This window comes from Oreochromis aureus, linkage group 13 (genome assembly GCF_013358895.1).
Source record: "Oreochromis aureus strain Israel breed Guangdong linkage group 13, ZZ_aureus, whole genome shotgun sequence".
Taxonomy (NCBI): domain Eukaryota; kingdom Metazoa; phylum Chordata; class Actinopteri; order Cichliformes; family Cichlidae; genus Oreochromis; species Oreochromis aureus.
Window position 1 is genome coordinate 1,604,278 of NC_052954.1, and position 14,128 is coordinate 1,618,405.

The following is a 14,128-nucleotide window of genomic DNA, read 5'->3' on the forward strand; positions in this document are numbered from 1 at the left end:
AATTGAGTGAACTCTGTAACATATTGTATTATATTGTATTGGAGCAACTGTAACCCACATCATTTCCTTAGGGATTAATAAAGTATTGTAGTTCTGATTCTGATTCCTGATTCTGAATCAGGCATTCGGAATCACCTGTTTGACAACTCATTTGGATGTACTGACATCTACTGGTCATTCGAAGTACAGCAGCCCTGCTGTGATGATACATGTAGGCTAATACATGTGATAATACATGTGCCTGTTTTCTTCTGGATTTAGCTGGCCCTGCCCCGTGTTACACCAGAGTATGGCGGCCCTAAAGTGCCATAATTGTGTTGAGTGCTGCACTTCCATGCCATTGGAGGACAGGCATGATAAATGCATTTTATGCCTGAGCTCTCAACATGCCATACTACACTGTAAGAAAAAGTCCTAATATAAAAGTATGTTACTGTGTATTTTACAGTTTTGTTCTGTTCTTCTAGAATATCATTAAATTTACATAAATAGACTGTGATTTCACATTTCAAATGTAAATTAACGTAAAATCACTGTAATGTAATAAAACATAATTTCCTTGTTTTTTAAATGTATCTGTCTGTACATATGCATATTTAGATTGTTAAAATACATTCACAAATGTATCATGATTTCACAAATATTTGTCCATTATTTGAAAGATTGAACTGTTAAATTCAAATGTAATGCTATGGAAAAATATATGAAATGATTCTTATAAACTTTTTTAACATCAAATAATTATCACTATTATTGCTGTTTAGGACGATCATGGCTCAAGCGTTGGCAGTTCGCCTTGTAATCAGAAGGTTGCCGGTTCAAGCCCCAGCTCAGACGGTCTTGGTCAACACACTCCACCTACTGGTGAGGGGCGGATGGTGCGATATGGCAGCCTTGCTTCTGTCCCAGGGCATGCAATCTGTTATCATTTAAACCAACTATTAACTGTATATTTCTGTGCATTTAAGTATTATCATTCATATTGCCACATTCATTGACCTTGTTTATAGGTAATTTCATTGTTTAATCACATTAAAATGTTCCTAATTTAATGTTTAAAAGCACTTGAAAAAGGCAAAATCCCATGTAAAATTAGGGCAACAAACTGTATTGTCATTACTGAAAATAACCGTATTTTTATGAGAAAGTTATTTTCTGTTATTTTCTGGTATTATTTTGGCGCCCCAGCTGCCGGAATATTACTGTTTTTCTAGGATTTTTCTTTTAACAGTGTAGCCAGGGAAGCTCCACAGTCCTGCTTAAACTGTTTTATTTTGCCAGTCGGGACCGGAGAGACCCGTGCTCTGTTTTTTGCCTCTAAGCGTGCCGGACCCTGCTCACCGATGTGCCTAAGGCTAAAGCAGGGAGAGTGACTGCCTCACAGGCAATGGTAGAGCTTCCAGACCCGTGGGCAGACTTCATTCCCTCTCCTGCTGAGGCGCCAGGCCATTCCCTAAGCGACCCCTCCCTTGGCCCTGCTTCTGGGCTTGGGCTGGTGGAGGGTGACTATCAGGAGGAGGATGCTGACGCTGGGTCCGTCCTCTTCTCTGATGAGTCCTACCTCTCCTGTGGACAGCCTCTGGCTGGCTCCCCAGGCACGGTGTCGGGTCAGGTGGGTTCTCTGAAATGAGATCTGGCCCTCCCCGAGGTTCCTGCGACAGTGACCTCTAGGCTTGAGGACATCATGCAGCCGCAGGCGTCCTCTGTTGCAGGTGCCATTGCTGCCTGATTTCTGAGACCTGGTGGGGATCAGATACACCTGCCGCCTTGCACCGGTGGCCCCCTACCTGCAGACGGTTTGTTGCTGTGCATGGCTGGGAGCAAATTGCCTGCGGTCCCCTCTCCCTGGTGGATCCAGCCCTGGCCCCACTGGTCGCACTCCCGGGCTCCTTTCTCAGGAGGGCCACATGTCCTAGCAGGGATGCTAGGGTGATGGCGAGGCTGTACAGGGCAACCTAGGCCTGTCTGGCCAACTCGGTGGCCATTTTTGTCACTCCATTTGCTCAGCCGTTTTCAGCTTACAGGCCAGGGTCCCCTGGTCCTTGGCACCCTTCAGCTCCCTGCCTTTGAGCCTCTGGAGGACACTGATTCAAAATGGCTATCACTCAAAACCGCCTTCCAACTGGCCATAACATCTGCCAGAAGGGTTAGTGAAATCCAGGCACTGTCAGTCCACAGCGACTGCTGCAGGTGGTTGCTAGATGGGAAGAGGGTGGTCCTCCAGCTCAACACTGCCTTCTTGCTGAAAGCCCTTTCCGACTTCCACCTCTCCCAGTTGGTCAAGCTGTGGTCAGCTCCCACTGAGGGCTTGGACCGGCAGGCAGCTCAGTGTCTGGTGGCCCTGTGCCCTGTCCGAACCCTGGCGCTGTACGTGAGCCATACCCAGCTGATTTGGATTATGAACCAGCTGTTCATTGCCTTTCATCCCAGGATCCTGATCAGATACTTTGTTATCTGTTCACAAGAACATTTTCCAAGAGACTGATTTGAATGTTACTGAGTATTTGGACTCAAAGTCTGTTTGAAAGACTCATTTTGTTTCACTCCTTTCGAGCCTGGAATTGTTTTTACATAGACTGTTTACAGATTTAGATTTCCTGAACCTAACCATGTGATTTTGGTGCCTAAATGCAATAAAACAGCAAAGAAATCAGCTTAATATGAAATTCTAAAATGGGACTTAAAAGCTCTTCTTGTTGAAGGTCTAGTTCAAAACACTCCAAACCTATGGGGAAACATCTGATAATCTATAGACTTCGAAACCAATTGGATAATATCGTGTTGTCTCAGGGAATACCTGAAACCTGATGTTTCAGGTATTCTAGCTCTTTGGGTTATTTTACTCTCCATATGTGAATGAAAAGCAGATCTTTTGTTAAGGCTTGAACACATAAGGACATTTTTTTGTGTTATTGAATTTTTTTTTCTTAAATGTATATGTTAAAAAAACTAGGATTGTTGGCCCCTGGGTGCTTTTTTCCACATACTAACAGAGCAAGTGTGGGTACAAATGCACAGTTCTATTAATGGGGTCATGCTGTTTCAGCAGTCAGCTGGTAGTAGGAATAGGCCAAGATAAGCACCAGTGCTAAAATATATTTTAAAAATATAAATGTTCATGATTTTGGCATTGTTTACATTGTTTACAAGAATGTATTTCTCAGTTGGACTGGACTAGCAGGAATAATTCTTTTCTGACCACTAGGGATCAGCAAGGAGTTAGATTTGTGTTTTTGATGGTGAATAAATAAAATTCAGTGCCTTGAACTCTTTTGTCTTTCTAACAGTTTAGATATGTTAGTAGCATAATTTGCTTATTACTGTAGAATGCTGCTGGAAGATGACAGTCAACTATGCTTGGTAATTAAAACAGAAAGCACAGTGGTAGAGTACTTCATTTATGTAGTTATCTTTTGACAATTCACAACTTTTAGACTCATGTACACATTTTCATGTATTTAAACAGTTTCACTTTCTGTACAAAAGATATTTTAGAAGACTTTGCAAAACAATTCAACCAGCACAGTGTAATGACACAGTCTAAAATATCAGGACCAAGTTGAGAAAACATCATGTTTAACATCAGGTAACATACATTTACAATAAATGGTGACATTTAACAACATGCCATTTGTTTTTTGGATTTCTTAGATTGTGACGTTAACTTACTATTATATAACTATAAAAGAATCAAAAAAAGGTTTATTTCTGTCATGTACTGCACACAACCCGTTTTTTTACAAGCTGTTGTATCTACAAGCTCTGAGTTGTTTCCTACTGAAAGGAAGACAGTTTATTCTGTGCATGTCGGATTTCATTTCACTCACGCTGGCTAAAGAGCCAATTTACAGAATTTACCACCCAAACTGTCTGCAGTAAGCATCTTTTAAAATAAAAAGGCAGTAGCAGTAACAGTATCCAAAGCAGCTGAAGTTTTTCATGATTAAAGAAATAACAATTTGTTTAATTTCTATTAACCAACTTTTTCTTTAGTGTGTCTCATCCTCTCATGTTAACACAGTTTTTTCTTTGAATCTAAGTAGCTCAGAATGTAGACAAATTGTTTCCACATTTTTCTTTGTCCCAACAACGGTCTCATCTAATTAATTGCTTTCCATTTTCACATGCTAATGCTGACTAAACAGAATATGAACTCGTCAGTTGTAAGGACCTAAAAACCTAAACAACCATCAGCTGCTTGACCCCAATAATTTTGAAATGACACACAGAAGAGTTTTCATTTTGGAATAAAGGGACAAACAGCTGGTGTCTGAGCCTCTTCTGGGACAATTTGTTTTCCACTTGTATTTTGGTTAAGTGTAGACACCGAAATCACTTGTTACAGTGAGGAGAGAATGGAAGTTTAGGTTAAAAAATTACCTTTCAGAAGAAATACTAGCTAGGCTTTATTTGAAAATGACCTATGTTTTTCCATGACCTCTGGGGTCATGGAAAAACATGACCCCAGAGGTCATTTGTATTTTAGTTTTTCATTAAAATACTTCTTCTTCCACAGACAACATAAATAAAACAGTTATTATTTTTTTAAGTACAGTTGTTTTTAAGTACAATTTCTTGCAGTTGTGTACATCACTGCTAACATTTTTCATAGCACCATACTCACCAAGATAATTAAGGTTGAAATCATGACTGACATAAAAACACATTTATTTGCTGGGTCGAGATAGAACAATAGACAATAGACAGAGCACTTAACTAATGTACCTTAGGGAAACTGTTGTGAAACATAATATTTTAGTGTAGAAGTGTAACAACGAATGAAACACTGTATAAGATTCTCCTCTATTTTCTTACCCAATTATCAAACTAGGGTTGTTGGGAGTTACAGTCCCCTCCATTGGCAGGTCTGGTCCATTACAGCAGGCCAAAGAGGAAATGCGTTTTTCAAATGTAATGACATTTGTCCTAAGTTTGCTTACCATACAGGTTTATTGTTTTCAACCTGTCTGGCTGTTTCGCTATATGTATAGTCCTGTGATGTCACCATGCTCCCAGGGTTCAGAAATTACACCAATTAATAGATTTTAATTAGCACCCATGAACTAAAATTTCTTATAAATCTTAGGTTTAAATATTAAGTTGACAGAATAACTTCACTCAGCTATAGCACACTGGGTACAGGTGAGGTGTTGTTTTGTTACAATGTACATACCAAAGGAATGAATTGGCTATGAAGTTTGAGTTAAGGTACAGACAAAGAGCTGTCAAACTCCACTGAAGCATGTTCTAGACCACCGTAGCCATTCAGCTTCCTCAGCTTTAGCTGGTCAACATGGATCAGGCTCTGGGTCTCTAAGACTGCCTCCTTCTTTGAGAACATCTGGCTGATTTCCATGAAGGTCTTGTTTTTGGTCTCTGGGATCACAATGTAGACATAGACGGCAACAGATGCACAAATGGTGGCAAACACTAAATAACAGTATGCTCCTGCTGACATCTGATGGTTGGGTGTTGCAGGTAGATGGAAGAAAGAAAGAAAAGGACAAACAGTTTTAAATTAAAGGTATCAGAATTGACCCATGTCGCTTATAACCAGTGTTGGGACTAACGCGTTATTAAGTAACGCGTTACAGTAACTACGTTATTATTGTGGTAACGAGCACGGTAACTAGTTATTATGCCAAAACCAGGAACGCGTTACTCGTTACTGGGATTTAGATAGGCTCGTTACTCGTTACTTACTGTGGTGGATATCGCGGAGCTTCCACAGATTCAATAACATTAGCAAGTGGTGGAGGCCAGCAGGTGGATGAAGGAAAAGGGAGGCAAGAGGAGAGACCGAGCGGCCGCCGGTCCGCGTGTCAGGTGAACTGAACTTCAGGTAAGAAGTTATGACCTGCAGTCTATCTGAGTCAGATATAAACCAAGTTTAGGTGGAGTTTATTTTCGGTATGCTGACATTTTCGTACTGCGTGCTAGCTAGCATGACGGAGTTTCTATACAGCTGGGTGGGTGCTATGTTACTGATGTTGAACTTTATTTTGTTCATACGGTTAATTATTAGAGTTGCCAACCGTCCCGTAAAAAACAGAATCGTCTGGTATTCAGAGAAAATATTACGCGTTTCGTACTGAGGTGAAAAGGAACACAGTTTGTCCCGGACTTCAGCTACAATGAAAAAGACACAAAGCTGGAGCTGCACAGCTGCCTCTTCTTCTCTCATTCTCTCCTCTCCTGTTTCTACTTCAATCACGAAACTGATCAATGATCAGCTGATCGGCTTTTCTCGCTTGTTTATTTCTCGCCCACTTTGCGCCAGAAAGAGGAAACCAGCGGATGTCGCGTTAAACAACAGCAGCACGTTTAAGCTTGATCAGCTGTTGTTAGAATTTATTTAATATTAATTTCTAGTATCAGCTGATGTTTGCTGGAGCCACAGCTGTAAAGCTGCTGGTCATGATATCGGTTTGGTTATCTGGTGAGAGGAAACATGCAGATGAAACCAGGAGATGTCCTTACTGAATCATCAGAGCTGAACAGGTGATGGAGAAACAGGTTTACCTTTTAGGTGACATGAATGAGTTGAAAGGAAGTTATGAACTGTTTCTGAGAGACAAATAACACCAGCATCCTTTTCTACGTAGCTGACAGCTGGTAACTGTGCAGGGGCGGATCTAGGAAATTTTTGCCAGGGGTCCATGTAGGGCATTAACAGGGAAAGGGGGGCACAAGGAAATACTTTTCTTTCTTATTCTCATTTAAAATGTCTCGCTTTTAAAAAAATAATTATCTGAGTCTTACAACAAACAATTGATAGATTGATACATATATACCATCAGAACAGTGTTTCATCACTGTCACAACAGTGTTTATTTTCATTCAAAGGCTTTATGATTTTTCCTATAATGGTGGGCGGTCTCTAGTCAAGATGCCTGGGACGATTTTTTGTCCCAGTCCAGCTCTGTATGCAGCTCATCTGCAGTCTGGTGTTACCTACATCTTCCTATTCAGAAGGCAGAATTTCCGAGTTCTGAGTACAATCAAAAGCACCACGACTGCAGTTTTTGTGTTGGATGTAAAAAGAAGGCTAGAATCATGGCGGTGGTCAACGACGGTCCAGGCGTGGGATTTCTCTCGTGGAAATGTGCACATTATTTTTTCCTTTCTGTTGGTAGGTGGCACAGTGCACTTGTGGCAAGTAAGCAAGCTAGAAGACTGGCAATCTTGCTGGGTATCCAGTTACAGAAGCAACACATTAACAAGAGAATTCTGAGTAAAACCAAAGTTACTTTCCCTAGTAACTAGTTACTTTGAAAGTAACGAGTAACTTGAAGTAACTGAGTTACTTTTTTAGAGAAGTAACTAGTAATGTAACTAAGTTACTAATTTAAAGTAACTTACCCAACACTGCTTATAACTGACATAATATATGTCAGAATAGGTAGTTACTCTTACACTCTGAGTTTTCCTTGGACTACAGTGAGTAAGAAACTGAGATGGATTTCTGAGGTATTCACAGTGATATATCGACTTGAGGGAGATCAAACACAGCGTAACACTGCATTACTCTCATTATGCAGACTAAGCATTAGCATTAGTTCTGAAGTCAAGCTCAGCCAGCAGCACATCAGCTCATGATCGAACTGATACCCTTCTGTCTTCATTTAGCTGGACCGATGTAGACGAACCATTTTGAAACCTAGAACGACCCCGGTGTCCTCCACATGCTGTTAGTGGCTTCACCAGTATCCTGTCTGCTGTCACTGATAGCTGCTCTATTCTATTCTGTGTGCTCTCCCTGATTTAACAGCTCCCTGACTTTATGTTTTTAATAGATTCTTAAGGAAAATTGACACAGGCAGCCTTACAAGAAGTATTATTGGACCTAAAATGAGTGGGTACTCGGGGACCTCCTCAATCAGTTCTCTGCATAGTAAGTTTGTAAAGAAATCCAGGACATCACAGTGTATAGCTTCTACCTGTAAGAATGGGAAGACGAATCCCACAGTGAAGTTGGACAACCAGTTGAGTGAGCCTCCTATGATGTAGGCTGCTGGTCGGTGGGATTGTTTAAACAACTCTGCTGTAACCAGAAACGGCACTCCAGCTGCAACAGGAAAAAGACAGAACTTACCAAACATCAGTCACACATTCCTGTCGGATGCTCTCGGAGGGATTTCATAGTGCTCAAAAATCATTTAGTCTCACATTTAAGACAATTTATAAGTAATGAACAAAGTTTGACTCTTTTGGTCCCTTGTCTTGAAACTCTTCATCCTATAGCTCCAATAATTGATCAGGATAAAGCACTTTGTCCACCTTACATCCCCTCCCAGATCAAATCACACGCACCTGTATGAAGCTGGACCATCCAGAGGAAACACAGAGATAATAAATCCTTTTTATTACAAAACTAATGTGCAGATTAACAGGGCATGTGCAAGCAATTATATTATTTATGTGCATGATTTTATAATGCATTTTCATTTATCAACTCTGGGCCTAAAAGTCCACATATGGACACAAGAAACGTGTCAAAGAATGCATATTGTTAATATTTAATTTTTATAGTCAGTAAAAAGGGCTTTATTTGTCTCTCCTACAGAAAGTCCTATAGAACCTAGAGTCAAATATACAGTTAGGGAACTTCATATTAGAACATTTGAATGCATATCAGTTTTATAAATAATTGTCATTTATTAAACTTTTGAAATGAAAATGTAACTAGACATGCAGTACAAAAGAGTTTCACACAAATTAGAGACAAATTTTTTAAATGACCTCCAGAGGGTGGTGTTCAACTACAACTACAGAGAGCAACCAAAACCTCCTGCAACTCACAGGTTATTTATCTGGCTGGACAATAGTCGAACAAAATATCTCAGTCAAAGAAACTCTGACAAAAGAATAACATCAAACATTCACAGCTGCAATCAGAGCAGACTGTTTACTCCTCTAGAAACTATTGACATCCGCCTATACAAAAGTTTAAATTACATTCTGGTTTATATAACGCTTAAAACTCTTTTAGCAGTATTCAGTGATAATCTGTTTATCTGAGACCATGCACGGGTCTCGAAACACACTATTTTTCATGGCTCTGCCCAGCAAATGGTTCGTGCATAACCCATCCACAAATTCTGGCTAATAAATGATTCCAGTTTCCAAACACAAGCTTAGAAAAGGAAATGAAAAATACCAAAGGTTTCTAAAACATGTGTGAAAAAGAAAATAGTTTCGCCTGCAACTGCATGAATGCCATGCCTGCTGACATTATGTTGTATACTTGATGTTAAAACACTTTAATCACTATCAAATATAAAGTGGGCAGCAGTTAGATTTTTGCAGGCAACCACCACTTTGATGTATCTGCACAGGTGTACCACCACCAGTTTGTTTTTTTGTTTTTTGTTTCTATTGACATCATTTGATAACCACACAAAAATAATATGTTGAACAGGTCAATCTGTGAATAGTTGTCATTTAAATGAACCAGCCCTTTAACATGCAGTATAAAGCAACTTGCCTGGGCCAATACAGAAGCCAGCAATAATACCCACCACACAGCAGACACTGACGTAGCGCATGAATGACAAATGAGCCTGCAATGAGAACAAACAGCAGAACATTGAAGAAGTCTGACAGTATTTAGTTAGCTTCTCTCATTCTTTTTAACACTGCTTCAAATATGTATTCTCTCTCTCTCTCTCTCTCTCTCTCTCTCACACACACACACACACACACACACACACACACACACACACACACACACACACACACACACCTACCTGTAAAATGAGGGCCAGTGTTATCCCAGTACTGCAGATACCCATCACAGTAAAACCCCCAATCATGAGAGGCCTGCGGCCCAGCTTCTCTATAGTAAAACACTCAAGAAGGAGAGACAGACGTTTTATTAGACACTACTGAGTGGAACACAGACAAATGTATGTGTTTGTGTTTCAACTCAAGTTGTGTTTAGACCAACTTAGCATAGGAAATGAGAAGCGCTAGCCTAGCTCACCTTAAAAATACAGAGTTAATCGGCTAATGATGATGTTTAAAATAGCAGTTTGGATGGTATACATCTTTAGATTTATTAAATCTCTTTATCACACACCTTAAAACATCGGACAGCAGCAGCAAAAACATCGAACAGCAGCAGCAGCCCAAGCCTCATAGTGCAGGAATATGAGGTGAGGCGCACACTGAGGGCAGTGAACCCCAGGAAGGCCGCCGGACCAGATGGGGTAACCGCAAAGGTCCTAAAAGAGTGTGCAGACCAGCTGGCTGGGGTCTTCACTAAGATCTTCAACACTTCACTGTCCCAGTCCTGCATCCCGCCGTGCCTAAAGTCAGCCACAATTGTCCCACTGCCAAAGTGTACTAACATTAGCAGCCTGAACGACTACCGACCAGTTGCTCTAACACCTGTTATAATGAAGTGCTTTGAGAAACTGGTCCGACGTCACATCATGTCCTGCCTGCCACCCACACTCGACCCACTCCAGTTCGCATACAGAGCTAACAGATCAACTGAAGACGCCATTGCTACAACGCTCCACACCACCATATCTCACCTGGAAGTGCAGGGCTGTTACGCCAGACTGCTCTTTGTTGACGTTAGCTCTGCTTTCAATACGATACTCCCGGACAGACTAATAGTTAAACTGCTGGAAATCGGACTTCCTTCTACCACCTGCCGCTGGATCAGAGACTTCCTCTCAGACCGTGTACAGAGAGTTAGAGTGGGGCCTCATCTTTCCTCAGCCCTCAGCCTCAACACCGGCTCTCCACAAGGCTGTGTACTGAGTCCCCTACTGTACACTCTGTACACACATGACTGTGTTAGTACCCACCCAGACAACGCAGTCATCAAGTTTGCAGATGATACCACCGTGGTGGGGCTCATCTCAGGGGAGATGAGACGGCGTGCAGAGCTGAAGTTCAGAGGCTGTCAGATTGGTGTGTAGATAACAACCTGGACCTCAATACCACCAAGACAAAAGAACTGGTAGTTGACTTCAGAAGGAGGAAGTCCGAGCTGCAGCTTGTCAGCATCAACGGGGAGTGCGTGGAAAGGGTCTCCAGTTTCAAGTTTCTGGGTGTGCACATAGACACAGACCTCCAATGGAGCTCTAACACCTCTGCGGTCTTAAAGAAGGCCCAACAGCGTCTCCACTTTCTGAGAATCCTCAGAAAAATGGACCTGAAGAAGGAGCTGCTGACCGTCTTCTACCGCTGCTCCATTGAAAGTGTGCTGACATATTGCATCGGTGTATGGTTCTCCAGCTGCACCACAGCACACAGAAAGGCACTCCAGAGGGTCATCAATATGGCCCAAAAAATCATTGGACATCCTCTTCCCTCCCTGAAGGACCTGTACAGCACTCGCTGTCTCAATAGGGACAGCATCCTTGGGACTGTACACACCCAGGACACCGGGTGTTTAAGCTGCTGCCGTCTGGCAGGAGGTTCAGGCTGCTGAGGTCCCGAACAAACAGACTCAAGGACAGCTTTTACAACAGGGCAACAGCCCTGATCAATGCAAATAGCTGACCTGATTGGCTACCTCCTGGACTTTTTAGGGGAGGTAACAATGTTTAAAACAATAACAATAATAATATTTATATTTATAACAAGGTGCAATAATAATTAATGTGCAATAATAACAGTGTGCAATACACATAACACTTATTCTTCTTTTTTATTTCTAAGTTAATATACTGTGTTGTGTTGTTTGTGTTGCGTTGTGATGTGTCATATCGTGTCGTGTTGTGTTATATGTAGTACCGACGTAGGACAGTTTTTCCAATTTCATTGTACTACTGTACTATGTATGACTGTGCAATGACAATAAAGAATTATCTTATCTTATCTATCTTATCTTATATTATAAAGTCAGATTGTATCTAAACACTGGTCATTAGGTGTGTCACAATACTAGAGTTTCACATTTGATGCTAATATACAGGATACTTTAGTATCAGAGGGAGAAAAATCACAACAAAAAACCCCAATTGGGGCTAAAGCCCTGTTCTAGTTTCTGTGGTTCTGGTGAATTGACACCATATTCTGTTGCTGATCAAAGCTTCATTCCTTTTACTGGAAGCTGAATGTTAGGACTTGGAATGATGTCACTCCTCAGTTAACCAAATTTCAGTAGATGTCAGAAAAACATGAAAGAGCTTGTGGAGCCAATCATCCACTAGTACCAATGCTACAATCTGTTTTTGTTCTTAGAGAGCGGGGGCAATCCATCTGAAAATTTCAACTTTGAATTTCCAACTTAATTTCCAACTGAAATGGAATGCAACATAATTTGAATTGGTAAGGTAGGAACTCATTGTGTCTGTCTAGTCTAGACTTTCCCAGACTTTTCCAGTTTTGGACATGAGACTTTTTAGACAACAAATATTAGTATTATGCTTTCATGTGATGACTGTGTATTTGCATTAACATACGGGCAGTACTGATAATGTCTGATTCCTTGCTTAGCACTTGTTAGCACCGATGCCCCACAGCCAGAAGTTTGTCAGTTTGAATCCACCAGTTTTTTGGAGCCATTCTGAACGGAGTTTTCATGCACTCTCTGTGCCTGTTTTGGGTTCTCTCGAGGTACTTCCTTCCACAGGTCAAAGACAAATGTGTAATGTTAATTTGTGATTCTAAATTTTCTGTTACATTTACAATGTCCTATGGGCCTATCAACAACTGGATTTTGGCCATTTGACCATTTGTATGCACTTGCAGCAGCATTTGCAGTGTTGTTGTCAGCTACTGTTCATGTGTTCAGCTTTGTCCCTGCTTGTCTGCTGCAATGCAGTGTGAGTCAATGTGTGTCAACTGGAGGACAATGGTGCTTTTTGCTATCGATACTATTGCAAACGAGTATGATGGACTGATTCTTATATAGTGCTTTTCTACTCTACTTGACCACTCAAAGTGTTCTTGTGGGATTCATGCATCCAGACACATTCGTACACAGATTCACACTCCAAGGAACACATTAGCCCAAGTATCCTTGGCATGCAGACTGGAGCAGCCAAAGATCACCAATGTTTTGATTAGTAAATGATGTGCTCGACCTCTTGAGCCTCTTGACCATCTCTTCTTTGAATAAACTGGTATTTATCGAAATTTATGTGTATAGTGTACAAATATTACACAGTGATTTGATGAAATTGCACGTAAAGGTGTTAGTAGATGTATTTTTCAACAATGGAAAAGGCTAGGCCAGGTGTTTCTATCTGCTTCCCTCCTTTATGCTAAGCTGGCCCCAAAATCACTTCCTGATCTCAGTTCTGTACACGAGGAATATCTGTCTTTGTGGAAACAAAATGCAACACAACACTAATACAAAGGTAACATCAACTGCTATATAATTGCATGAATTCTAATTTGTATGTTTACCCCAATGAGTCCAGCAATGATCTCTATGATTCCTGTTCCTGCTGTGGTATACTGGATCTCTGGAGCTGGAATTCCTGCATTTTCAAAGATGCTGTTGGTATAGAACCAGATCTGTGGTGAAAGAGAAATGCAGGTAATACAGTTAATATCTGACAGTCAGTCAAGGTGTGATTGAAATGCTCACTTCCATATTTAATACGGTGGGTTAAAGACAAGTATTGCATAAAGTGTTTGTAATATTTTTACATAGTTCCCTAACAGTTTAGAGGCTGAGGTCTTTATTATTTTACAAAAAATTAACAGATGGACATCTGGAGTTTATACTTTAGTGTTGAAGTTTTAGTTATTAGCGCTTCATTTAGAAAACATGCTAAAAGTGGCCAAATCACCAATAATGTAAACAAATGATGAATGAACTTCAGCAGCATTAAGTGTCATGGAAAACTAAAGTAATTCTTCCTTGGTTAAGTAAAATCCCTCCACAACATCAAGAACACTCTTAAGAAGGTGGGTGTGTCATTGTCAAACTAACACCTTGATGCATGTAAATACAGAAGGCTTACAAGGTGCAAAACACTGGTTACACTCAAGGACAGAGGAAACTAGAAAATATAACTAAAAGAGCCTGCATGGTTCTTAAAAAAATCTTTGGACAGATAAAATCAAGATTGACTTGTACCAGAATGATGGGAAAGGTATAGAGAAAGAAAGGAACAGCGCATGACCTGATATACACCACATCATGTTTTAAAGA

The 14,128-nt window shown here is 40.7% G+C and overlaps 1 protein-coding gene across 2 annotated transcripts in view; it reads right to left on the reverse strand.

The window, feature by feature from the left end:
* Positions 1-3,441: 3,441 nt before the first annotated feature.
* Positions 3,442-14,128, reverse strand: part of slc2a15a (solute carrier family 2 member 15a) — a 49,642-nt gene continuing 38,955 nt past the window's right edge. For both annotated transcript variants that reach the window (XM_031727203.2, XM_039622191.1), the window contains 5 exons: positions 13,375-13,485; positions 9,750-9,851; positions 9,488-9,563; positions 7,941-8,068; positions 3,442-5,458 (listed from right to left, as the gene is read on the reverse strand). In XM_031727203.2, coding sequence (XP_031583063.1) covers positions 5,204-5,458; positions 7,941-8,068; positions 9,488-9,563; positions 9,750-9,851; positions 13,375-13,485 — 672 coding nt within the window. In that variant the 3' untranslated portion in view covers positions 3,442-5,203. The remainder of the gene's footprint in view (positions 5,459-7,940; positions 8,069-9,487; positions 9,564-9,749; positions 9,852-13,374; positions 13,486-14,128) is intronic.